This window comes from Punica granatum, chromosome 6 (assembly GCF_007655135.1).
Source record: "Punica granatum isolate Tunisia-2019 chromosome 6, ASM765513v2, whole genome shotgun sequence".
In the NCBI taxonomy this organism is placed as follows: Eukaryota; Viridiplantae; Streptophyta; class Magnoliopsida; order Myrtales; family Lythraceae; genus Punica; species Punica granatum.
Window position 1 is genome coordinate 15,413,415 of NC_045132.1, and position 25,256 is coordinate 15,438,670.

The 25,256-nt window shown below is 39.1% G+C and overlaps 2 protein-coding genes across 2 annotated transcripts; one reads left to right on the top strand and one right to left on the bottom strand.

Annotated features, from left to right (window-relative positions):
- The first annotated feature begins 981 nt into the window (after positions 1–981).
- Positions 982–7,698, top strand: LOC116210106 (RNA demethylase ALKBH10B-like). The gene is made up of 7 exons (XM_031543915.1): positions 982–1,780; positions 5,261–5,391; positions 5,525–5,642; positions 5,892–6,008; positions 6,109–6,224; positions 6,382–6,536; positions 6,772–7,698. The coding sequence occupies exons 1-7, from the start codon at positions 1,177–1,179 to the stop codon at positions 7,199–7,201; spliced, it is 1,671 nt and encodes a 556-aa protein (XP_031399775.1). The 5' UTR covers positions 982–1,176; the 3' UTR covers positions 7,202–7,698.
- A 649-nt stretch (positions 7,699–8,347) lies between these two features.
- Positions 8,348–10,135, bottom strand: LOC116210107 (BSD domain-containing protein 1). Its single transcript, XM_031543916.1, has one exon. The coding sequence runs from the start codon at positions 9,980–9,982 to the stop codon at positions 8,552–8,554; it is 1,431 nt and encodes a 476-aa protein (XP_031399776.1). The 5' UTR covers positions 9,983–10,135; the 3' UTR covers positions 8,348–8,551.
- Positions 10,136–25,256: the final 15,121 nt, after the last annotated feature.

The following is a 25,256-nucleotide window of genomic DNA, read 5'->3' on the forward strand; positions in this document are numbered from 1 at the left end:
AAACTTGATTATGTTATATAAGGAAAAGAATAATTAATCGATCATATTTCTTATAACAAGAAAGTCTTATACATAATGAGTATCATATGTTAGTTAATGATACCACAACTCGTTAAATTAAGTCATGGTTCATTTCAACTCCAAGTAGAAGGTTAACTTCAATAGTGTTTGGAAACGTAACTTCAATATTGTGAAAGAAGAATGGCATTTAATTTTCCAATTTTGAAATTAAGATTGAAATCATTACTGCAAATCAAAAAAGTAAGTTCCTAAAGTTCTTCTCCTTTGAGGATAGATTTCAAACCATTCTAGCATGCCGTTAACGTTTTTTTTTTTTTTTGTCGGTTACAAGCTTAATGTTCATTTCAACACATACAACCTATTACACTTTTCTCCTTCGTTTTCCAAGTTTTTAAAATAAAAGAAAATTTTCATACTCTTACCATAAAATGAAAGAATACTCTCAGAAATCTAAGTGCCACCTTGATTTTTTTCCTATAGCATGAACGATCTATGAAGTCTTATTAGTACGCTATTGGATGAAGATAAAATTCATCACATGTATTGGTTCAATGATTATCAATATCTCATGAACGATTCATGCAGTAAATCAATATCGAAATCTTTTCCGTTCTTCTCCTCGTGCCCGAATTGGTAATTTCGACCCACGCCCACTTTGTACATGGACCGCAGAAGCACCACACGCTCACTAATCCTTCCTTCCTTAACTATCGGATCCGATCCCTACCTCTCTTTCTAGTCTCCTTTTGACAGACCTAACCAAACCTTCCCTTCCTCCCTCCTCAAACCACCCACACCGTCCCGGCACGTCACCACCGTTCCAATTCTGCCATGTCATCCTGTGGGGGGCACCTCGTACGGCATGCCACCTCACCCCAATACCAACAAAAAAGAAAATATAAAATTAATTAAAAAATAAATAAAAAGCACTGACGAATATAAATTCCGCAGTCCCATGGTAAAACCTCCCGTTCTTTGAGCTCCGAGCCACCTTCTCTCTCTCTCTCCCCCTCTACTGTTCCGCTGCTTTCTCTCTCAAGAAAAGCGGAAAGCTCCGCAGATTTTTGGGCCAAATTACCCGAACGAACTCGAGACTGAGCACAGAGGGGGGGAGTAGAGGAGTTGGTAGAGGGACTTTGATCCGCCCCTTCCTTGATGCCGCCGATGGCAGTGGTTGGCCCCGCGTCGCCGGCAGACAGGGCTCCGCCGGTGCTCCCGGCCGTGCCGGTGCAGCCCCCGCCGCCGCTGCTTGTGACAGACGCCTTCGCCAAGGACGTGATACTCTCGTGGTTCCGGGGCGAGTTCGCCGCCGCGAACGCCATCATCGACGCGCTCTGCGGCTACCTGTCCCAGCTCGGCGGGGTGTCGGACTATGAGGCGGTGTTCCAGGCGGTCCACCGCCGCCGGATGAACTGGATTCCGGTGCTCCATATGCAGGAGTTCCACTCCGTCGCCGAGGTGGTGTTGGAGCTGAGCAGGGTCGCCGCCAGGAAGCTCGGGGAGGAGAGCCAGGCCGCCGGAGTGGTTGCCGGCAGTGAGAAGGCCGGGAATGTCAACAGTAGCACCGCCGCGGAGGAGTTCGTGAAGGAGGAGGAGCCGGCGGCGGAGGAGGAGGAGGAGGAAGAGATCAAGCCGTGTTTGGACGACGAGAGGAAGGAGTCCGCCGAGAAAGCGCCGGAGAGTAATGGCAGTGAGAGTGGGAACGTGGAGGTGATTGATGAGGAAGAAGATTCGCCTGATAGCGACATCACCGATTCAGGTAAGTATGGCTTTTTCTCCAATTCATTCATTCTGCTTTGAATATCGTGGTGGTGGTGGTGGTGGTCGTCGTCGTCACCCCGATCAAGTTAGTTTCATTGATCATCACAGCATTTGTCGACTCGGCTGGCAATTTTCGTGCTGGGAATAAATTCATTGCCAGTTAAGATCATAGAGATGTTTATTTAACTTTTTCCTCTGACCGGACACAAAACACTTTGCTCCCCTCGGATCAAATTCTGTTCCAATTAATCAGAACCCGTGTCTAATGTGTAAACTCGAATTAATATTATACTAATCATTGGGATCCCAGATAGCCAGCCTCGATTTCGCGACATATCGGAAAATTCAAAGCCAGGTTTCATTAAACAAGACTGAATTTCTACGTATCATGTCAATCTCAATGCAACAAAATCAGCATTTGGATCGGTATTCAAGTTTCCGTAAGACCATGTAACAGTGATTTTCATTTTCTTAATTTGCTCTTTTTTTTTTTCTTTTTTTTTTTGGCATGGGAGCCGTTTGGGATGATGTGAAATTGGAGAGGTAAATTGGGAAGAATAATTTCTCAGGGCTGGGTTGGTGGCCGAAGAGAAATATTTATTTAATTGGTTTACTTATTAAATATTGTAACTCATTTTAATATTGAGCACATGCCCTTGTTGACATTAGAAAGATATTTATTCTTTTTATTTATGAAGATTATATTATTTTTCCTTCCATTCTTATAAGGGGCCAAACGGGGGAGAAGGCATAACATGCCTGCTTATGTTATATGACGGGCATGTCGAAGATGTACTTATTTTATAAATGATTACTCAAATTTCGAAGAGTTTTTTTATTTTATTTTATTTTATATTTTATATTTTTTATTGTGAATGAATTATATGAATTTTGAAAGAATTTTACTTAAACTATTTAATAATTTTTTTCGATTACAAGGCTCATGGCCCATATTGTACTATAAAATAGAAATATTAAATAATTAATAAAGGGATACAGATAATCCTATCGGAAATATAAAATGTTTTGATTATTATCCATCATTATAATACATGCATCTTTTTTTATTTTTAATGAAATATGTAAAAAAATTATACCATTATTTTTTATGATTTCATTTCACCAAAGAATTTTCCTATTATTTGACTCATCTGTCGTCCCCAGACAGATCCAATTTTCAAAACCCAACACCCTCAGCCACCATAATTTCAACGAAGGATTTATTAGGAAAAATACAATTCAAACCTGTCCATGTCCTATGAAGACTCTAGAGTTTACAGATCTGCTATTTTTCTTAATTATTATCAAATTATTAAATAATAAATTTTTATCAATATTAATCGATTCAAACGGTTCGGTATTTATTATGTTTAAAAAATATCTATGGTTTCGGTTATTGTAAATATAAAAAATTCACGCTATGAGAGATTTACTCTTTAGTACTGTGATCAGATTCAACTGAATTAATCGGAGTTCAATTGAACTTTTGAATACGATGGATTCGTACTGGCAAAAGAAATATAAATTTATAAATAAAGAATAGTTAATTAATCGTGGAAGAAGTGGCAGCATAAAAATAAAAAATAAAAAATAAAAATAATGAGATTAAGATGAGAGCATATAATGTGGTTGGCATTTTCCCGAGGTACAAGGGAGAAGATGGGGCCGGAAGGGGAGGAGAGCTTTGAGCTTTTCGAGGAGACTGAGAGAGGGGTGTTGGTGATTCGGTGCAGGCGAGGTTACGGTTAGGTCCCGTGGGGCGGCGGCGACATCAATGACGTTAACATTGATGTTGGTGTTGGTGTCATGGTGTGTGTGTCTTCGAGATGCGGTCTGGTTTGTTGCGTTGGGCTTTTAATTAAAGTCGTTCGGGTGTTTGTCGGGGCGGCGGGCTGTTATCTTTCTTTCTTTGACCCCTTTATTAAATTTTGAATTCAACCACAAATCTCAATCGACTCGTGATGTCACGGGCCGTGATTGATAGTTAGTTTGGATCCTTCCCGAAGGGAAATAATTTATTACATGACATGCTTCAATTGAGACGGTTGCGATGATTTTGATCTCTCGTTAAAGGTATGAGGTCGTTAGGACATATCTGGCTCTTTATATTTTAAGGTGGGAGAGCATTTAATGGTTATCTAGCTAGGCGGATCACATGGGACTCTCTAGAATCATTTTGATTCAATTGAGACATTTAACGAATTTGATCGCTGGAGTTTCACAGGTTCATTTGTCGATCGATCGCAACAATTTGGAGGGTCCCTTTATTTGATACACAATTGCATTGACATTAAATGCAGGAGATGCGACTGCGAGTGAGTCGGGTCATCTCCATGTGACACATTTAGGTACAATTGTGGTGTGGTAATGGAAATACTAATTTGGGGAGTTTGGGCATTTTGTTGGGTAGTTGTCGGGATGGGGCGGGCGGGAATCCCAAAGTGAGAGGAGGTTGGGGGGTTCGACCGGGGGAAACCCGTCAAAGGTTTGGGTGGACCGGGTTGGGTGGTCAGTCCGAGGTCGTGGGGGGAATGTGATTGACAAATTAATAAAGAAAAAAAAGAAAAGAAAAAGAAAAGTGGGCAAGCCGGTGTTGAATTGAATTTAGGTCAGCTAATTTGACCTTTTACGGACAGACTGAAACAGTCGTTCCAAAGGATGGGTACAGGGGGCAGCCCTACTCGTGTCCTTTATTTTATTTAAATAAAAGAACAAAATCTCCCCAATTTCCTAGAAGTTTCTCTATTTATATTCATTCCATACGTAGGAGTAGGACTCACAGTTGCTCTTATGGTAGTGTTGTGTAGCTGCAAAACAAGCCACAATTTTATTCAGTTTTTCGGTAGTCGAGGGATCGTATTACTATTATCTCCTCCTGGCATTATGGTTAGACCCGTATTACACACAATTGAGACTTTAGGCTAATGGTTGGTTCCTCTTGAATCCTTGATATGATGGTGATGAATTACGATTGACAGAATTGCCCTTGAAGGTGAAGCCTGTCCTGTTCTGGCTGTCTTGTGTATGGGAACAAAGGCATAAGATTTTGCACGGATTGTTCCTAGAAATCATTCACTGAAGATAGTTTGCGAGACACCCTTTCCTAACTTTTCACAGCTCATTTCCTTTTCCTGAGGTAATGCATCATTAAAAGTGAGGGGGGTGGGCGGGCGGGGGGAAGCTATACGGGCAACCGATCGGTATGGAGCAAAGCGTTTAACGTGCTTTGCTTTCTTGACGTTACTTACAAAAAATAATGACCTGATTTTTGGATTTTTCGGTTTCAAAAGAAGCCTATGAGCCTAATATAAGAAAATATAAATCATAAATAAAATGACACCGGTAGTCCCACGACGAGAATCAATGCGCGAAAGTTTTGTTATGGAATTGATTATACGTGCGTGCACAGCGGAAAGTTTTAAGTATTAGCATTATTGTCTTCTTTTACACTGACAGGACATTCGATATTTACTGTCAGGTTCCCAAGAAGTGCATCCGGTTCCAGAGGAGATGGAGCTGTGCTCCAACCATGAGCAGTGCGAGTCACGTTCGTCGCAGATCAAGCTGACAAAAGGTTTTGCTGCCAAGGAGCCAGTGAGAGGGCACATGGCGAGTTCTTTCTTTCGAAAAAAAAAAAAATGGCCTCCATTCTCTTTTCGTAGCAATTGATCTCCTCGAGTTTCAGAAGTACGTAGACGTCCCACTGTCTCACTGATTGAGAAAAGCATTCCTCGACTGGCAGGTGAATCTTGTCAAAGGGATGAAGTTGTACGAGAACATTTTCACCGATTCTGAGCTCTCCAAGTTGACTCACTTTGTGAGTGATCTGCGAACTGCTGGCCACAATGGAGAACTCTCCGGTAGGCCCCTTAGACAATCTTTTCCCCTTGCACTTCTCTTTTACATTGTCGCAAATTACTGTCATTCGACTGGCTAGATTCAGAAATATGGCCTCAGAGGTGCCATGTCGTCGAATATCATTCAATTGCTTGTTATGTCTCCTGCATCGTTAGCTTTTTCTTCAAGAACTTCAGTTAATTTCTTAGAAAGGTTCAGCACTCATAAAGATATATCTGCTCTTGTGATCTGGGTCAATCTCGAAATTGCAGGGGAGACCTATATTTTGTTCAATAAACAGATCAAGGGAAACAAGCGCGAGCTGCTTCAATTTGGTGTCCCGATTTTCGGACACAGACAGGAGGATGCGACGAGTAACAATGAGACAAGTAAGAACTAGACCATAATCTAAAATACATGTATCCTTAATCAAAGAAAAGACAGAGAAACATGTCGACTCGACTTCAATTTTATCGTTCTCACTTGTAGGTAACATTCAGCCAATTCCGCCTCTTCTCCAGGGAGTCATAGACCATCTGGTTCAGTGGCAGCTGCTACCTGTTTACAAGAAGCCAAACAGCTGCATCATTAACTTCTTCGATGAGGTACTCCTCTTCGTTTCGCTGCATCGACATGTACTTCTATGATATGGTTCCGTTTGGAGATAGGCGGTGGCCCTGAAGGATATCTTTATTGGGACTGGTCTTCTTTTGATTCCGCGAGTGTAAGGTATGAAGTCACAGTACATGCCCTTACATGCAGGGTGAATATTCTCAGCCTTTCTGGAAACCACCTCATTTGGATCAACCCATCTCGACTCTCTTCCTCTCCGAGTCAACACTGGTGTTTGGGCGTTTTCTGGTGAATGATGGCGAAGGCAACTATAAAGGCAAATTCACGCTTTCCCCGAAAGAGGGGTAAGTAGCTAAAAAGCCGATACTGCTCTTTACCCTCTCTAATGACATTTCACCAAGTATCTATCCATCGATTCTATTACTAAACCAATCTGTTACAAACTTTCTTTTATTCTCGACTAAACTTAAAATTTTCAATGCAGGCTTCACAATATTTACAGTAATATTCGGTACCTTGAAGTGATTTTGAATGGAAAGAGCATGTTCTTACTTTGTAATGAATCTCAATCACCTGCAGGTCTCTTCTGGTTATGAGGGGAAACAGCTGTGACATGGCAAGGCACGCAACATGCCCTTCTCCGAACGAAAGGATCGCCATTTCATTCTTCAGGGTCCGGCCTGACTCAACCCCAGCCCACTCACCCCATGGTCCCATGACTCTTTGGAACCCAACCTCCCCAGGCCCATACAGCTACGAGCCAATGGACATGGTCATGCCCAAATGGGGCCTCCTCCCTGCACCAGTAGTCATGTTAGCCCCGGCTCCGGTGCCCCAAATGGCTGTAAGCCCCAAGAAGATCCCTGGCAGTGGGACTGGGGTCTTCCTCCCTTGGAACGGGTCTCATAGAAAACCTGCAAAGCATCTTCCACCTCGAGCGCAGAAGGGCCGGGTTCTTCACCTTACACATGCTGTGGAAACACATGTAGCAGAGCCTGCTTCTGCATGATGGTGCAACACTGCATTCAGAAGGCACCAGGAGCTGCTTTTCGGTGTACAAGTGGAAACGCCCAGGTGCCGCTGGACGTGTTCTTGTTTCTTTCATTTACATCTGCCCCTACATCCTTTTGCTCAACCATCAGAATCTAGGAATATAGAACATAGGTTGTAGCTGCCGGACAAAAGGATGATGCCCTGTGGAGTTAAGGTTTGCCGCTAGATGAGGTCTTTCTCTCGAAGGATGTGCTTGTGAATTAGTTAGTTCGAGGAATTTTTTGTATCTTGAGAAATTTTCGGGTTTTCGGGTTTTCGAATTTTCTCTTTTCTTCCTTTTCAATCACATTCCTCAGTTTTCAGACTGCATGTATTTAGCATCTTCACTACCTATAGGATAGCTGAGATGTACTCTGCTTCACTGGACGCAGCAAAAATATATCAGGAGAAATTTGATCGGAAAAGCTGATGAAGGAAAAGCATAGAGCAAATAAAAGATTTACTTTGCAGCTAGTGTGGGATCTATGTATCGATAAGGATCAATGGAATGTCAGTTACAGAAGTGGGGAATGGCAGTGTAACTAGGCGCGGTGACTTCATTCCCCTTTTCAAGTGAGATCACGAAGGTTCAGCGTTTTCAGTCTATTAACTGAAACTAATTTTAGCTCAGGGTTTGGCTTGTCTTAGCCACAAAGATTTGTTCTCTTTTCCTCTCTTGGTAAGATTATAAGAAACACTACAAGTGATTCATTCAGTTGCATTTTTCCAGTAACCGAAACATGAGTAATTCAAACTTCCAGGTCTTAAATGCATCAAAACAAAGAAAAAGCAGTAGCAATGTGATTACTCAAAAACGAAGGGAAAAGGCAAAATCTGCAAGTGTGGACGATACAAAGTAGCAATGTCTTTTTTCTCCAAATTGACGATGGGTGTTTCAGAGAAACACTTTCATGCCTACGGGATATCCTACAATTTGCAGAAAATACATCCAGAGTGGACTGTGTGATTCGTATGCACCTGCATTTTGCACGTCCCAGGATGAATTGCAGCCTCGATTGAGGAGTAACTCTCCGAGTAACCAAATTATGCGATCATGCCTTGAAACACTCCCAATGATATTAACGGCAGCAGACAACGAAACACGATAAGGATTCAGTGTATGAACAGGGAATTGGACCAAATAATATAAACCTTTTTATTGTTATAAACAATGTTGGTTGATAATCATGAAATATAAGACACTAAAATCACAGATATATGCATTTCACCAATCGACTAAGATGTCAAGAAGAAAGTCCTCCTCAACAGCAGCGCAAGAACCACGAACAAATCTGAAAGAACCACCTCTAGCACAACCTGAGCTGAATCAAGCTTTGGCAGGCCCGTCATCATCCTCAATGTCCCAAGACAAATCTTCTTCGTCTTCAGCAGCACTGAGCCGCTTTGTCAGCTCAGCCCTGTTCGGGCTTGGATTCCCTCCATGAGATGCTTTCTGGTCATCAATGCTGCTCAGATCCTCAATCTCATCCCAACCAAGGTCTTCCTCCTCTAGAGCTGAAGGTTGGCTCATTCCTTGGGCGGTTTCATGATCTTTACTAGATTTCTCTGGTTTAGTGTTAGCATCTGAAATAACATTAGTACTATGTTCTGGTTTTGAATCACTCTTGTCCGTCTCAGATTCCTTTTCGACATGCCCGCTTTCCAGAGGCGTGTCTCGGCCACTTGCTGACTTCTCACCAGTCTCCACCTTCGTCACATCCTCTCCCTTCTCATCATCCGAGCTTCCCCGGGATTCTTGCAATTCACCAGCGGCCGTGCCCTCTTTTATGGCTTCATTATGGATCCTCTCTTTCCCAGCTAAATTTCTTTTCGAAACATCATCTCCACGATCAGCTTCACTAGACACCTCCTTCACGTTAGAATTCTCATGCTCAATTTTCTCAGAGTCCCCATTCTTCGGTTTAACCACATTCACTCCCTCTACCTTTTCGCCCTCATCATCATCATCATCATCATACACATCCCAACTGAGCTCCTCCTCCTCGCTCGAGATCGCTCTCCTCACAAGACTAGCCCTAAAGCTCTCAGCTTGCTCAAGCTTATGAATCCGATAGAAGTACCTGCACCAGAATGTATTGTCATCAACGGTATCCGAAACCACCTTCTCGTAAAGGCTCTTCACGACATCATTCTCCTCGGAAAGAACTCTAATTTCTTCTCTCTTCTCCCCCAAATCAAACCCCAGCTTCCACTTCTTATAGTCATCCAGATCCTCCGGCTCATCACAGTACGTCCCGGCATCGCCCTGGATAGCACGCACCTGAGCATCGAACCTGCTGTACCTCTGGTAAGTCTGATCGCCATCCTGGCCCATGGCACTCCCCCGCGGAGAGTCCTCGAACCTGCGATCAGCAGAGAGGATGACGTCCTTACCCTGGGCGATGATCTCTGCGGTCCCTTTGAGGACGGAGGACCCCAACTCGTCAATGGCTTGTCCGACGGTCCCGAGAGAACCGTGAGCCACCTCGATCTCCTTCTTCAGGCCGGACCCAAACTCCTCGAGATCCCGGCGGTAGGTCTCGATCACGGATTCGGATTTGCTCGTCAAGGTCTTGATCAGGCCCCCGAAGTCCCAACCACTGCTAGGGTTAGGATTGGAGCTCAATGGAGTCTGATGTTGCGGAGGATCCCGACCTTGATCTTGCTTGTCCGTTGAATGTGGTTCGGGTTTGGGGAAGGATGACTCCGAGTTGATGGGTTCGGGCTCGTCGGAGAAGACCGATTTGAAGAAATTCATGGCGGATTAGGGTTTCGAGGCAGATTACTATCTCCAGTCGGAAGAGAAAGGCAAAGATCGAAGCTTGAGATGCAGAGAGTGAAGTTGCCTTCTCGTCGGTTGATAAGGACTTCCTCTAAACCGGGCGGCTGGGAACCGAACAATTTGGGCGGATGGCTAGAAGAAGGAAGAGGATTTTTTTTTTCATTATAAAAGAAGTCTGCGTTTGAATTTAAAATCAGATTTTAATTAAAAACAATAATATAAATGATTATGTATGAAATTCACTTTTTGATTTTGTATAAGGTATTTTGTTTTGTTGTGAAAAAAATGATATAAATAAAATCTATCATTTGACTTTGTATGAATTATTTTGTTTTATTATGAATAGAATTAAGTTAAAGTTAAATTTTAAAATCACATTGGGAAATCAAACTAGCCTTTATAATATGTTTTATGCATTTATACTATTATATAATGGAAGAGATTTCTTTTTCGTCTCACTTTCTCTTTCCCAAGTTACCCATAATAACCATTCTTTACTTATTAAAAGCCAGCAATTTAGAGACAAAAGAGTTAAATTACTCACAAAAACTATCCATTTCTCTCTCCATGATCTATTTGTTCTCCCCTCCTTCCTCTCTCCTCTTTTTGGACGTGCTTATCTCCCAAGTTCAATAACAATTTTTCATGTTTTCATATATAGTAATAATTTATTAGTTTTATTAAATTATAATTATAATTTTAAAATAATATGAATTAACAAAAATGCCTATTATATATTATTTTGCCTGAACGTAGACGAAACCGATATATGGATCAACATATTTGATTTTTTAAACTTTTCTTATGTGTTTTCCCATACTTAGCACGTCTGTCATCTCTAGTTAGAGGCTAATTAGAGATTAAAATTTAAACTGGAAATTCTACTAATGATGAGGAATTTTTCATTCTTTTCGATGAGGCCATATAGTATTATTCTCAATCTATCAATTGGTAATCTAATACTATTACTTAAAGGGAGCAATCGCCATATACTTTCCCCAAGTTTGAGCATATTGTAAACAAACTAAAGGTTTTCTATCCCCAGGGATATTCATGATACGGTTCGGTTCGAAACCGAACCGAACCGTTGCGAACCACAAAGATGCTTCGGTTATTTGAGTACCATTTCCATATCAAACCATTTGACAGTCAAAGACCGAACCACTTTGAACCGATTATTTTGATTTGGTTAATCGATTAAGTTTGGTTCGGTTTTGCAAACCAAACCCAAAATCCAAATTGAAAATTCCTGATTTTAATTTTTTTTTCGAAACTTTAACGACAATGTATACATATTTGACGACTTTATCAATAATTATTAGGGCTGGCAATATTTCACACGACACGATAACACGACACGGATACGACACGGAGTTAAACGGGTTTGGGTTGGATATTTTTGATAATCGGTCTAAACGGGTCCAACCCGTTTAAACACGATTAATAAGCGTGTCTTATCGGGTTGAACCTGTGTAACCCGATTATACGCGATTAAACCTGTTTATTTAAACATGTTTAATCGTGTTACTATAATCATGTAACCCGTTAACTCGTTTATGTATTTGGATTTATCAAAATATCCTCATGTAATCCTAACTTCCTAAGTCCCTAACCTAATTTCTTTTTCTTTCTTTCATCCAATCCAACACATGTCGTGTTAACGTGTTCGGATCAACGAGTTAATCGGATAAACATGTCGTGTTAATGTATCCGGGTAACTGAGTTGATCGGATAAACAAGTTGTGTTAACGTGTCCTGATAACGTATATAATCGTGTCGTATATACGTGTACCTATTATGACACGTTTCGATAAACGGGTTTAAACGTGTCTAAACGGGTTGACACGGATATATACGTGTCGTGTATGAGTTTCCAAAACCTAACCCGTTTAATAATCGTGTCGTGTACGGGTTATGACTTTGATGACACGAATCCGTTTAGACACGACACGGCACGAATTGCCACCCCTAATAATTATCATTTGACAATTTATACGTATGTGTGTACTGTACTATGTGAGTCGACCATTGATGCGGCAGACGAATTGAAAAATTGGTACATGAAGAAAAATAGGTTCTAATAACCTTATCTCATTGGAAACGGCCTCCAGAGCAAAACTCACACCTATGGCTGTGAAATTTCGATATTTTAGGCGAATTTCATCGTTTAGAGCCTTAAACAGGCAATTTTATGTTAATTAGGGTGTTTTCGCAATTTTAGGAAAGTTTATTTCTTTTTGTGCGATTTAAGTTTTTTTAAATCCTATTTAAGCTTTGTAAGCCCTAGGGCTAAAAGAGTTGTTTTTGGATTATCAATAAAAATTGGAGTTTGTGTGCTCTTTGTCCAATTCTCATATTTGTTCGAGTTAGATGCCAATTTTCTAGGAATTCGAAGAATCAATAGGGATTGAAGGTCTTAGTTCCGGTATTCGTGCGAGAATCAACGGGTTTGCGACAGGTTACTCGCGTGTACACTGCGTCAGTTGGTATCAGAGCCGCGTTCGTTCTTGGATCAACGATGCCACCCCAAAAAACAGCTAATCAATATCGTGTTGCGGAGGAGAACGAACTGGATTGGAGGATCGAAGACATATCATATGATGAAACCAATCCAGTTTTCGATATATATCCAGATGAAGATCAAGAAGAAGTTACAGAATTTGTATTTAATGATCAAGGAAAACCAATGTTCGTTGTCAACAAATCTATATTAAATGATATTGGAGGTGATAAACTTTTTTATTATTGTACTCAGATTGAGGATATTCTAGATGAAGAAATTTTCAATGCAAAGAAAGATGCATGAATGCTTACGGTGACAATTTCAGAGATTATTCAGTTGCCAAAGTTGGTCGAAGTGCACGTGTCTCGATCAAGAAAGCAAAAATTCAATGAAAATGTTTATTGGCTAATAGGTGTACGTAATTTTATGTACGAAGAATTAAGAGAGAGAGTTTGTAAAGAGAAGAAGGCATTCAAGTGGCAAATGAGAAAGCAGCAGAAGAATATTAATCTCTCTATTCGTGAAGATCAAGGTGATAGCTCGGACGGTGACAATTCGAGGGCGAATTCTCTTAATCCATGTGAGAATGATGCGGCAGACGAGCTGAAAAATTGGTACTTGAAGAAAAATAGGTTCTGACAACCTTATCTCATTGGAAACGGCCTCAAGAGCAAAACTCACAGCCCATGGCTGTGAAATTTCGATATTTTAGGCAAATTCCATCGTTTAGGGCCTCAAACAGGTAATTTTATATTAATTAGGGTGTTTTCGTAATTTTAGAAATGTTTATTTCTTTTTGTGCGATTTAAGTTTTTTTAAACCCTATTTAAACTTTATAAGCCCTAGGGCTAAAAGAGTTGTTTTTCTTTTTTATCAATAAAAATTGGAACTTTTGTGCTATTTGCCCAATTCTCGGATTTGTTCGAGTTGGATGCCAATTACCTAGATATTCGAAGAATCAATAGGGATTGAAGGTCGTAGTTCCGGTATTCGTGCGCGAATTAACGAGTGTGCGACAGGTTACTCGCGTGTACGCTGCGTCAACCATAAGAGAGAAGATTGAAGAAAAAGAAATGATTAAGGATTTTTATTTTACTTAAATGGTTCGGTTCAATCACCACAGTTAACCAGTTGAACAACCGAACCGTTCATACCATTCCGAACTAAATTAAAGAGAACTGGTTTTAGTGGTTGGTTTGAAAACGGTCCGATTAAATTTTTTGTTCTTTTTGAACAGCCCTACCTATACCTTTGACCGTTTAAAAATATTTTGAAAATATCTCCAACCACATTTCCACAAGTATCGGCAACTCTAAACATCATACATGACAACCAATCAAAACTAAACATCAAACAAATTAAATGTTTTATAATATCTTGCTCGTTTGATTTTTCAGTGTGATTTTAAAATCTAACTTTAACTTAATTCTACTCATAACAAAATAAAATAACTCATACAAAGTCAAAGGGTGGATCCCATTTATACCACTTTTTTTTTCACAACAAAACAAAATAACTCATACAAAATCAAAAAGTGGACCCCATACATAACTATTTATATCACTCTTTTTCAAAATCAAAATATAATTTTAAAATGTTATTTTAAATTCAAATGCAACATAAAACTTTCTTTTGTTGGGATTGGGGGATTCCATTCTGTCTCTATGAGTACACTCATAAAACTTGACATTTAATTTGAGCTATAATATATCAAATATATAGATTTTTTTATTTCACGTAAAATATAGTTTGACCCAACCTTCAGACATAGTAACAAATACACCGATCTTAAAAAAGTTTTGCTTTACACCACTTGACCTATTTAGAAAGAAGCAAAATGTGCCCTAGTTGCTTTTCTATCCAGCTTTCTGGCCAAAAATTAAATTATTGTCACATGATTCACAAATAAATTCAATTTTTTTGAAACATTCAACAATTAGAAAAAAGGAAAATATGTCAAAGAGAGAAAAAAGGGAGGAAGAGAAGGAAGCGGCTGTGGCTAACCACGCCACTACCTACCAAGGGAAGGTCGATTGAGGCTTACTAGGCCATTAGCGGCCTCACATTCCCCTTTCTCTCTCCAAATCGCACACTCCCACGTCCTCTCAAGATAGGTCCATTCTAATAACTCTCCTTTAATAGACAAACTAGATGCAAGGGCAGTGCATCGTAAGGCATATAGAAAGGATAATGACCACTATCTGAATGGATATATAGGTAAGAAAATTTCATTTATGACTAGCTCTTTGTAAAAACAATAGAAATCTTCTTTCTAATCATACAATCATGCAAAGTAGCCAAATCAATGAGGGAACATTACTCATGCCTCTATAATCGAGAGGACTAAGGACGAAATTCTTCTCATAATCGTGAATAATTTCTCCCATTCTCAACTTAAAATTATATTGCAATCCGTGAAAAAATTTAAAAACCGTGATGCAAATTTATGAGAAGCAAGCGATCAAAGTCTCAAGTAAAACGTTATCAGAAGGAAGTGACCACCTTCCAATAAGTGTCCTAAGAAAAATATGAAGAGCCATTCGCATCTTGGAAGACTTAAAGGGTGTGTTTGTTTTATAAACAATGTTTAACTCAACTCAACTCAACTCCACTTATCTTCAATTCAACATCACAATCATTACTTTTTTTATTTTTAAAATATTTTTAACAATTCAATTTAATTTTTAATATTAAATTCTTTCAACTATTCATTACTTTTTCACAATTCAACAACACAATCATTACTTAATCATTATTTTCTCTCAATTATTTATTATTTTTTTCACATTTTTTCTCATAATTCAACAATACAATCATTACAAATCAATTAAAATCAAAACTCAACTCAACTCAACTCTTAATTCAAACGCACATGTCACAATTTAATAAATTGATTATATATTTGACTTTTCATCTTTCAATATAGATCATTTTGATTTCAAAAATTGTGCGAGGAGAACTCTCCGTTCTACATAATACTTCTTAATGTGTTGTCCCAACTTTTAGTATTTTATGTAGATGAGCTCGTTAGAAACCTATTGGGCCTCCGGCAACCTCGCCAACTCGCCAGAATTGGTGCAGCGAGTGGAGGGAAGCCCCTTCCATTCCCCTCTCCCTCTTCTATTTTTCATTTCTTTTTGGGGAAGAGAGAGGGAGCAGATCCAGGGAGGGGGCTTCCCTCCGTCTCCTAGCCCCGCGTGGTCACCATACATTCGAGAGATTTTGAAGCTCAATAAAGTTTTTTTTTTGAATTAGATCTATTTAAATAAACTAAAAGTTTCACTCTACTTAAATCCCATTTCTTTTTGATAATTTTACATCTTCAGAGTTCTTAAAGGTTACACCCAAGCACTAATAAGATGAAGAATAAAATGACATGTAGTTGGAGATGCTTCTGAATTGGACATAATTTTGGAACTTGAGATTCTGAACTAGGGTCAGATTAGGAAGCAATCCATGCAAGCTCCTATGACGGACATTAAGCCGAGGTTTGAAATGTCAACTCGCAGCAGAAACCATGTGGTTGGGAGTTTGAAAATTTATATCTTCATAAGAACTTCATCTTAAGTTGAGGAAACATTAGTCAAATCCAAGTTCTTCAGTTTTTTGTATCCTTTGAATTGAACAGGAGGACACCTGCAAATGCACCAAAAAGGGTAAATAGGCGAGCCGATATCTTGTGAGCCTTCGAATTAATTTTTATAAAAAACGAACTCTTAGAGAGGCATCCACGATAGATGTGGAATCCAACGGTTGACGACATCACTGTCATTAACATCATCATGGAAGATCTTGAACATAAATATCGAGCCCATATGGAACTGCAACACATGAACAACACCCTAAAACGTGCTACCATTTTTAGATGGATGACATTCTAGATCATAATAAAACACGAGCTCGCAGATTGAAGTCCACCTCTACCTTCACTTGGTCAAATAATGCTCTCTCGCGGCTTCTTTGATTTACAATTGTATCAGGATCTTGTCCATGAGATGTGCGGGCAAGTCACTTATCCCCTCTACCGCTTCCTCCATATTGAAAACGACACTGAGAAGTTCCTCTTCACTTGAAACAACCGCATTTACTTGCATACTGAAATATCATATTTATCAAATATGAACCTCAAAGGAACTCAGTAGGAGGAGGTGAAAAATAAGACAAATCCCATAATCCGACAAGATTGACTACACTAATAAGATGATCATGTTGAGGTAGAAACAAAGATTAAGTCGTAATTGCAAGTCAACAGCTACCTCCACGAAGAAACATGATCTAGGAAAGATGAAATTAAAAAATAAAATGAAAAAAGAGGGGCTCGAAAGGAAATTGATTTCGTTAGATACGACCATCGAAAGCTCCCAGCTTTGCCTTTTGTATTGCATTGATCGCCAACAAAATCTTGATCTTCTGATGAGAGAATCGTCGAAGTAGTTTATTCTCTGGGCTGAAAGCACGAGCTAGCAAAAAACAAAGCACAAGTCTTAGCTCGAAAAAGGACAAAAAACAAAAAACAAAAAACAAAAAATGGGTCAAGGAATCTTAACGAAAGTCATGAAACATTGGAGACAAACAAGAGGAGTTTTCAAGTAGAGAGTAGCATGTTTTTTTTTTTTATCAATTTGAGAAAATGAGACGAGGAAGAATTGAAGGATGGGATTAAGATATATGCAAAACAGACGAACATATACAGGTTTGCGCTTTGAAAATTGTTTTCTAAATCCCTTAGATTTTGTTTGTGCCTTTCATTGTGTGGTGCTTACATGAGTAGAAGTTTCGGAATGTCCTTGAACCTATTGCACTAACAATTGGAGTTTTAGTAACTAAGAGACCAGACCTTGAGACGCTAATGCAGTTCTTTTAGAAACAAAGCTGGCTCTGACTAGATAGAGCTCTATCTTCCTACTTTCTGGCGATTATGCGTATTGGATATTTATGACCGTACTATCTAAAATGACTATTCATATATTAAATTTCCATTGGACTTATATTGACTTGGGCCTCTTATCTTCATGCTTTCTGGCGATTATGCCTATTGGATATTTATGGCCGTACTATCTAAAATGACTATCCATATATTAAATTTCCATTAGATTTATATTGACTTGGGCCCATATCCACTTAAAAATTTAAGCTGATAAGTGATGGTACTCAAATCTCATATAAACCCATGGATATTCATTCATCTTTTCAACGTGAGATTAACATTTTCAACACCCGCCCTCACGTGTAACGTGTGATCTATTTCTTTCTACATGTTGTCACGTGTCCTTAAACATTCGCCATCAACTACTGACCTTAAGTCGGGCTCCTCTTCTGCACTCGGGCGAGGGGGGACTAGCCACGAGGCACTCTTTTTGGCTACACTCGGACATGCTGGGCTTGACGTGGTGTGGGTGAATGCGCATACGCCCGTGGGCACGCATACGCGTAACATGTGCTTTGATACCATATTAAATTTTCATTGGGATTATACTGACTTAGGTCCATATCCACTTAAAAGCTCAAGTTGATAAATAATGGTATCCAAATCTCATATAAACCCATGAATATTCATTCAGTTTTTCAATGTAGGATTACCATTCTTGGGCTCAACGTAGACAAAAGCCCCTTCTAGCATATATATGCTGCACAAGTGTTGTTTGTCATCTAGCATCTTCAAATACGTTTTTTTATTAAAATATTTTCTTGGTTGTATGGGAAGATGCGTCTACGATTAATGCCGTGTACCATTCCTAATAACATGTATGCCTATGCCTGTATTTGATGATATAGATGAAACGCTACGGAGAAATGGCTCGCAAGTTATGCTACTTTAGGGAGCAAATGAAATAGGAAAGATTATCACCCTCGACAAAATCTTATAGGAGCAATGATTTAGATATGGATATGTTGGAGGTAAATCCACCTTTGTCCAGTCTAAGCCCCGACAATAACTAAATTATGATAGATCCAAACTTATTCTCTAAAACATAGTTATGCAACCATCTTCAATTCGTTAATCCGAATTCGCATATAACATGTTTCAGTTTGATAAGAAGCATATAAGGTTGAAAAAGCATCAAGACGACACCCGACGAATTGGCTCAAGGAAACTCCTTTAGCATAAAAAATCATTGGAAACATCTTATTCAATAAAATCACGTCCAGCTGAATACCATTAATCACGTCCAGTTGAATGCCTCCTCTGCCTCGGGTGGGAGCAAATGTCATTGTTGCAAGTTGTTCATGAGATCCCTATCGAATGCCACTAATCCTCACTACTCTGAAAATAGACTTCTACTGTGGATTGCCAAGGTCGTAGCTTGTCCTCCAAGTGATTGACACGCCTTCGCTCCACGGCATCAAGAGCCGCCACACTCGGGGACTTCTCCGAGCGGAAACAAACGGTCCTTGATCTTGTAGATGTGATCCCTTATATTGGTGGAAGTTTTCAGTATTTCTTTCATATTCTTGACCAAATTAGGGAAATAGCGGTCACTCAGGAAGTCAGAAACGATCAGCGCCTAAATCACTTGCGCTGCATTATTCCCAAAACAAATCGCCATCTCTATGTCTGGGTCATGTTCTTGTCCTTGCAGGAATTGCTCCGCCATTTCTTCGATAGCTCCCTTATATCGTCCGCAACCTGTTCAAGAGCTTTCTTGATCGCCTTCACATTCGTCAGAGGACTTCCCCAAAAAGATCTTAATGCATCAAATAGCTTTTCAGCGAAATCGCAGAGCTGGTCTCTTCTCAAATCAGTCGGACGCCCTTATAAAATCAAAAAAAATATGCACGGTCATGGATTGTGGAATATCCTATGACAGTAAGAATTATGACATATTTATGGATAAAAGATTAAATCTAAAATGTTCAAGACAGGTTTCTTGCGCTTACAGGTCTTTTATTCTTAACAAATATGCTAAAGCATTGGTATAACCATTCTATCATGGAATCAATATCAAAATTTCCGAGAAATGGGGTGTAGTACAGTGGCTAACACCCTCACCTGATAACCTAGAGATTTCAGGTTCGATTCTCACCAGTGGGACTACCCATGCCCCTTTATTTAGATTTCATTTCCATTTCCTTGTATTAGGCCATGAGCCTCCTATTGTAACCGAAAAAAAAAATCAAAATTTCCAAATACTAATACAAACTTTAACCCACAATTTAAAACTTCTAATCAATTGTAATTGGTCTTTTGGATTGGTCCCTATTTGAAACAATTCATTAATTATTACCCTCCTATTCATAGCTCGTATTTGTACTTTTGGAACTTATTCGAATTTTAGTTCATTCTAAGATATAGAATGAAAATTATAGCTATACAAACATCATACGAATTTATTAGTTACAACTGTATTAATGTATGTAGGAGCACCTATAAATTGTAGATCGAGTGGACTCACAATATCGATAGCCATTGTAGCTATAATATCCAACACAGACAAAATTCCTGCAAACTATCTCACTGAAATATTAGAAAGTTTCTTGAACATTCCCATTACTAATTCAATCCCACGATTATACAAGAACTTCCCTAATAATTCCATGACTGATTTCTCTTGAACTTTTAAAATTGTACTTAACTTAATCAAGAGATGGTGTAGTTTAGTGGCGTGTACCCTCGTCTTGTAACCTAGAGTTACAGGTTCAATACACGGTGAGACTATTTGTACCGTTTTAGGATTTATATTTCATTGTACTAGACCCATGAGCTTCCATTGTAATCGAAAAAAATTGTAATTAACTCGTGTATAACATCTCAAACACTCTTTTGTACATCTTAAATATATTTAACCATCTATAAACATTTCTATTCATGATATCCTTAATTTTCGTATTTCCAGCAAAAGGGGAAACTAAGCTTAATTCTTTGTACATATACTTGTTCCACCGCTCTACAGTAATACAAGTTACCGCAATTAGAACCGGCCGCATCAATGTCTGATTCTTCGTAATCACTATCACTATCATAGGCCATACCTGCAATGAATATTATATCATCACATGACCATTATATGCCATAAGTAAGAATCAACAAAAAGTTCAAAATAAAAGACGAAAGTATATTTAACTTAGATATTAGTTTGATAAGAAAATGAAATTTATTTCTAAACATAAATAAGTTCCTCATTAGGTTAAGTCAAATTGTTCGACAAAGGGCTAAATGACATACTAATAAAACTACTGAGCCAAGAAATGATAATAAAAAATTATGCATCATTTACAACTATTCAGTTAGTACCTTTTTATTCATCAAATTTTCAAGGGGTAAATTACAAAAAAAAAAACTTAAATTTTGTAAAACGTTTCAGTTTTGTCCTAAATTTTACTTTGTAACAAAAAAAACACATGTTTTCATAATCTTATCAGATTTAACATCCGTTACTATTCCGTTAAAATTTCCGTCTATTTGCCTACGTGAACTTTATGGGACCCACCAAATTTGTACATCATTTGATCATCTTCTTTTTTCTTTACAAAAATAATCTAAGATTTCATCAAAGTCTCAGTTTTGTTCTATATTTTGATTTGTAATTTAAAAAAATACATGTCAGCACTTCGTTTTGGTTCACCGGCTCCAGGAGAGAACATCAATAGTATTCCTGACTACAACCCTGAAACTATTATAGAAGAAGACCTAGCAAACCCCGGGTTAATATTCATGGCCGGGTCAGCCATGTTAACCGGACAGCCCCGGGAGCGATGTATGGAGGATCGCAGCACGAGGAACATTCGAAATCGACAACCTAGCATGATCACAAGGAGGAGGGGCAAAATCGTCATTTCTGTCATCCATCAGTGGGAAGTAACCTGGCTATGAATAGTAACCTGGGGTTTGCTGGGTCTTCTTTTGTAATAGTTTCTAGGTTGGAGTCAAGAATACTGTTGATGTTCTCTCTTGGAGCTGGTTGACCAAAATGGGATGCTGACATGTATTTTTTTTAAATTACAAATCAAAATCTAGAACAAAACTGAGAATTTTATGAAAATTTAGGTTATTTTTGTAAAGAAAAGAGAAGATATCAAATGATGTGCAAATTTGGTGGGTCTCCTAAAGTCCACGCAAGCAAATAGACGGAAATCTTAACAGAATAGTAACGGACGTCAAATTTAAGACGATTATCAAAACATGTGTTTTTTTGTTACAAAGTAAAATTTAGGACAAAATTTAGACGTTTTACAAATTTTAATTTTAATTTTTTTGTAATTTGCCCAATTTTCAAAGCAGGCATTTTCAGTGCTCCAAAGTACTCCTTCGTATTTTTGTATTTGAAAAACTTAAAGAGTAATATAATATAATTCACTGCCAATTCTATCTTTGTTAAACTATCTAATTGCTCAACAACTTTTACATAACTACAATCTGAAAGGTCTATTCTCACGAACCTAGTTTTTTGCCTGCAATTCTACTCTTTAAATTTAAAGTTTATACTAGACAATTTATAAACTGCAAAATTTGCTTGGCATTGGAAACTTTTTTGGCCCCTACTTTGCATGTATTTCACGCTCTTTCGTTCCTCGAACTTGTAAGTTGGCAACCCTTTTTCTAATTTCATTCTCACCACGTTAAGCATCGGGCTCATCCACCTCTTTTTCATCAAACTAATTATTCTCTTCCTTTATATTCATAAAATTCTCTTCATGAGAATATAATGATGGTAAGTAGATGGTAACCATGCAACATCTCATGTTGCAGCCATATTCATTTAAAAAGTTGGGATCCAAATTTTCTACAAATTCTAATCCTTGGATGCGAAATTTTGTAGCTCAGGTACTTCCCATGAATTTTTAATTGGAAAAAAAATTACTGAAGTGGAAATTTATGATGAAAATGCTAGAAAATAAAAGTCAAAACTAAATCAAATAAAGAAAGGACCCATCGACAATTCATCAATTAAGCATTAGAGGTATTAGTTAGGTGAATTTATAAATAGTGGAAGAGGAGACTGATGTAAGGACCCATCGACCATTCAATAATTCATCATTTCAATACTCTTATGTTTACACTTACGTTGCACTTTACTTTTATTTACTGCATGTTTACAAGCCGTCTCACACTGGCTATCTATCCTGTTTGAATTTTAACTTCTAATGCATTACACATTGTGCGGCCCGAATTTCGTCTCATCGAGACTTGCATACGCGCAACCGATCGCACGGTTTGGGAGTGTTCACCTTCCCGAGGACGCGTGATGGACACGCGTGAGAAGGAGTCAGCACTACCTATTTACCACCCGAAAGTCGATGGCCGGTAAGATACTCGGGTCTAAGGGTATAGGGTACACCTAGTCTGCTAAGGCAATGGTCGTGCAAAACCGGAGGTTCTGGATTCGGGAGTTCTGTTACGTGCCGGCCTATATCCTGCACGCCCTATCAGTACTTTGTTTGCCTAAGGCTTGCCATTTTTATTCATTTACCGCATGATTAGGTTGCACTAGCCTCACACGTTTTTACACCGTAAATTCGAAGAACCGATAGATTCGGGCTAAGAACCCTAGAGGAGAGTAGGTCTGCGCATCGAGGATTCGGTCCATTATCCTCGCTACGGTTCATTTGACCATGATGGTCGTTTCACCGTGCGCACTGAAACTGCAAAACATTGGGTTTACTCGTCCTTGGGTAAATAGATTGATTCGACCGGTTCAACACTCGGACCATTCACTCACCGATCGGGATCCTTACATGAATAAATGTACAAATAATCCTTACACTATTCTCTCAAATAATAACAAATAAATATATAAATTACAATTGTTGGATCCCGATTGGTTTGCATTCGGCTAATATTCCGCTCTGACTCACAATGAGATTTGAATAACCGAGAAATAAATTAAGGCAACGCAGGCTCAAAGGTGATCGGGTCCGATTGGACCGACTGATAGCAAGAGGATCGGTTGACCCTCGAGATGGTCGTGATACCTATCGAGCTCCCGGGTGATTGTTTAACCACAATTCATGCACTAAATCAGAGTCGTCCTCCGCTTGGACACTACTTGGAGTAAAGTGGTGACTCAGAGCTAGATCCCATGCCGTACTCCGGTTGTGCGCGCTCAATATGTATGGGCCGTTGGACCCCGTGCAAGACGTATCCTATGGACTCGGGCTTGAACCGAGATGAAACAACAGAAAACAGACAAAAACAGATGAATACAAAGAAGTAATATATTAAAACGTATTGTGTACATGATTAATCAATTATGGACAAAGGTTGTTTGGCAAACAATTTCTTAACCTAAACAGACGAGGCGGGCTCGCAAGAGGTGCTAATTCGGCTAAGGGTGTGTGGGTTTATTTTAAATTGTTATGTATTTTGACAATGTGTCTTTCACAGATTATGAAAAGAATGTTTTCATATAAAACCCGCAAGCTAAACCTTACTTGATATTTGCCCGTGTTTGACCGAGTTGGATTTGAGATTCTTCTTCTTCTCTTTTTTAAAATTTTTTTTTTCGCATTTTGACCCGTTCTAAACACAAACTTAGGGAAATGGGGGCACGAAACACCACGAGGGTGTCAAGATCTCTACACATGACCCATGAGGGACCGGACAACCTTTCACAAGCCGTCCTCGCTCGTGCCTCTAATCCGATTTCCTAAAGGCCCGAATCTACACTAGGGTGACAAAAATATACAGACATAAAAGGAAGGGTGTGCGAATGATAATTGCACCTTGACAAGTGCCCGCCCCTTTCCTTATTCAGTATTTTTCAGTCATCCTAATGCCTAGGGTGTCGGCTGATCAATAATCGGTGGTCATACCCTTAAACCGATAAAAGAAAAAAAAATGTGTGTGTATGAAAAATCAAGACCACGTGACACGGACTATCGAAAGTCGGTAGTCGGTATCGACCGTTCCCTCGAATCCACCGGGGTTGTAAGGACTCTAAAGAGCTGAGAAACCGGTCCCTCCGTCCGGAAGTGGTCTAAAAAGGACTTGTGCACCCCGACTTGAAATGCCTCAAATCGGGCCCCAACTCAAGTCAAGATATACGAGTACTCCTTAGATATCCATGCTACGCATGACACGTGTCTTGGTGCTTTTGAAATTGTGAGTTTTAAAAGGGTATGGCCAACAGTTCTTGAACCGTCAACGCGATTACAAATTATTGGCCGATTTGTGCAATTTATTAAAAGGCCAAGTGATTTATTTAGCCAAGTGAAACGTCTCGATTACCCCGTGCGTGGAATTATTAAATTAATTAAAATTTGTCGAATGCTTTAAATTTGTGGGTTTTGAGCCGTTGGGTCTGCCATTGGTAGACCATCCGATAAAAGCCCTAATTCCATACCATCTTGAAATTAAATCCAATTTTAAATCGACTTTACGTGATTAATTCGGTTTGTGTGGGGCTTTGATAAAAAGTGCTTTCAAACACTCCAACATACAAACATGAGCACAACAAAATTTAATTTGCCAGTTTTACGCTCAAGTGATCAATTAAATCGGTTTTGGTGTGTTTAATCGATTTTATACCTTTAAAGCCAAGTGAGCAAGAAATTAATTCGTGTGGATTCATTTCCATTTCATACAATCGATTTTAAGTCTGATCGTTTAAACATTCAAGTTCGTGCTTGCATCGGTGTTACTTCATTACGTGTTCCGGTTTTAAAGAGTCGACTTGGATTACAAGCCGGTTCGTGCTTTTTCAATCGAGACAACAATTTCATGACATCATCGTGATCATCGAATTAATCAGCAAAGGGAGCCCTAGGCATGCCACTAAGTTCGGGATTTTATACCTCTCTCAAGTTAGG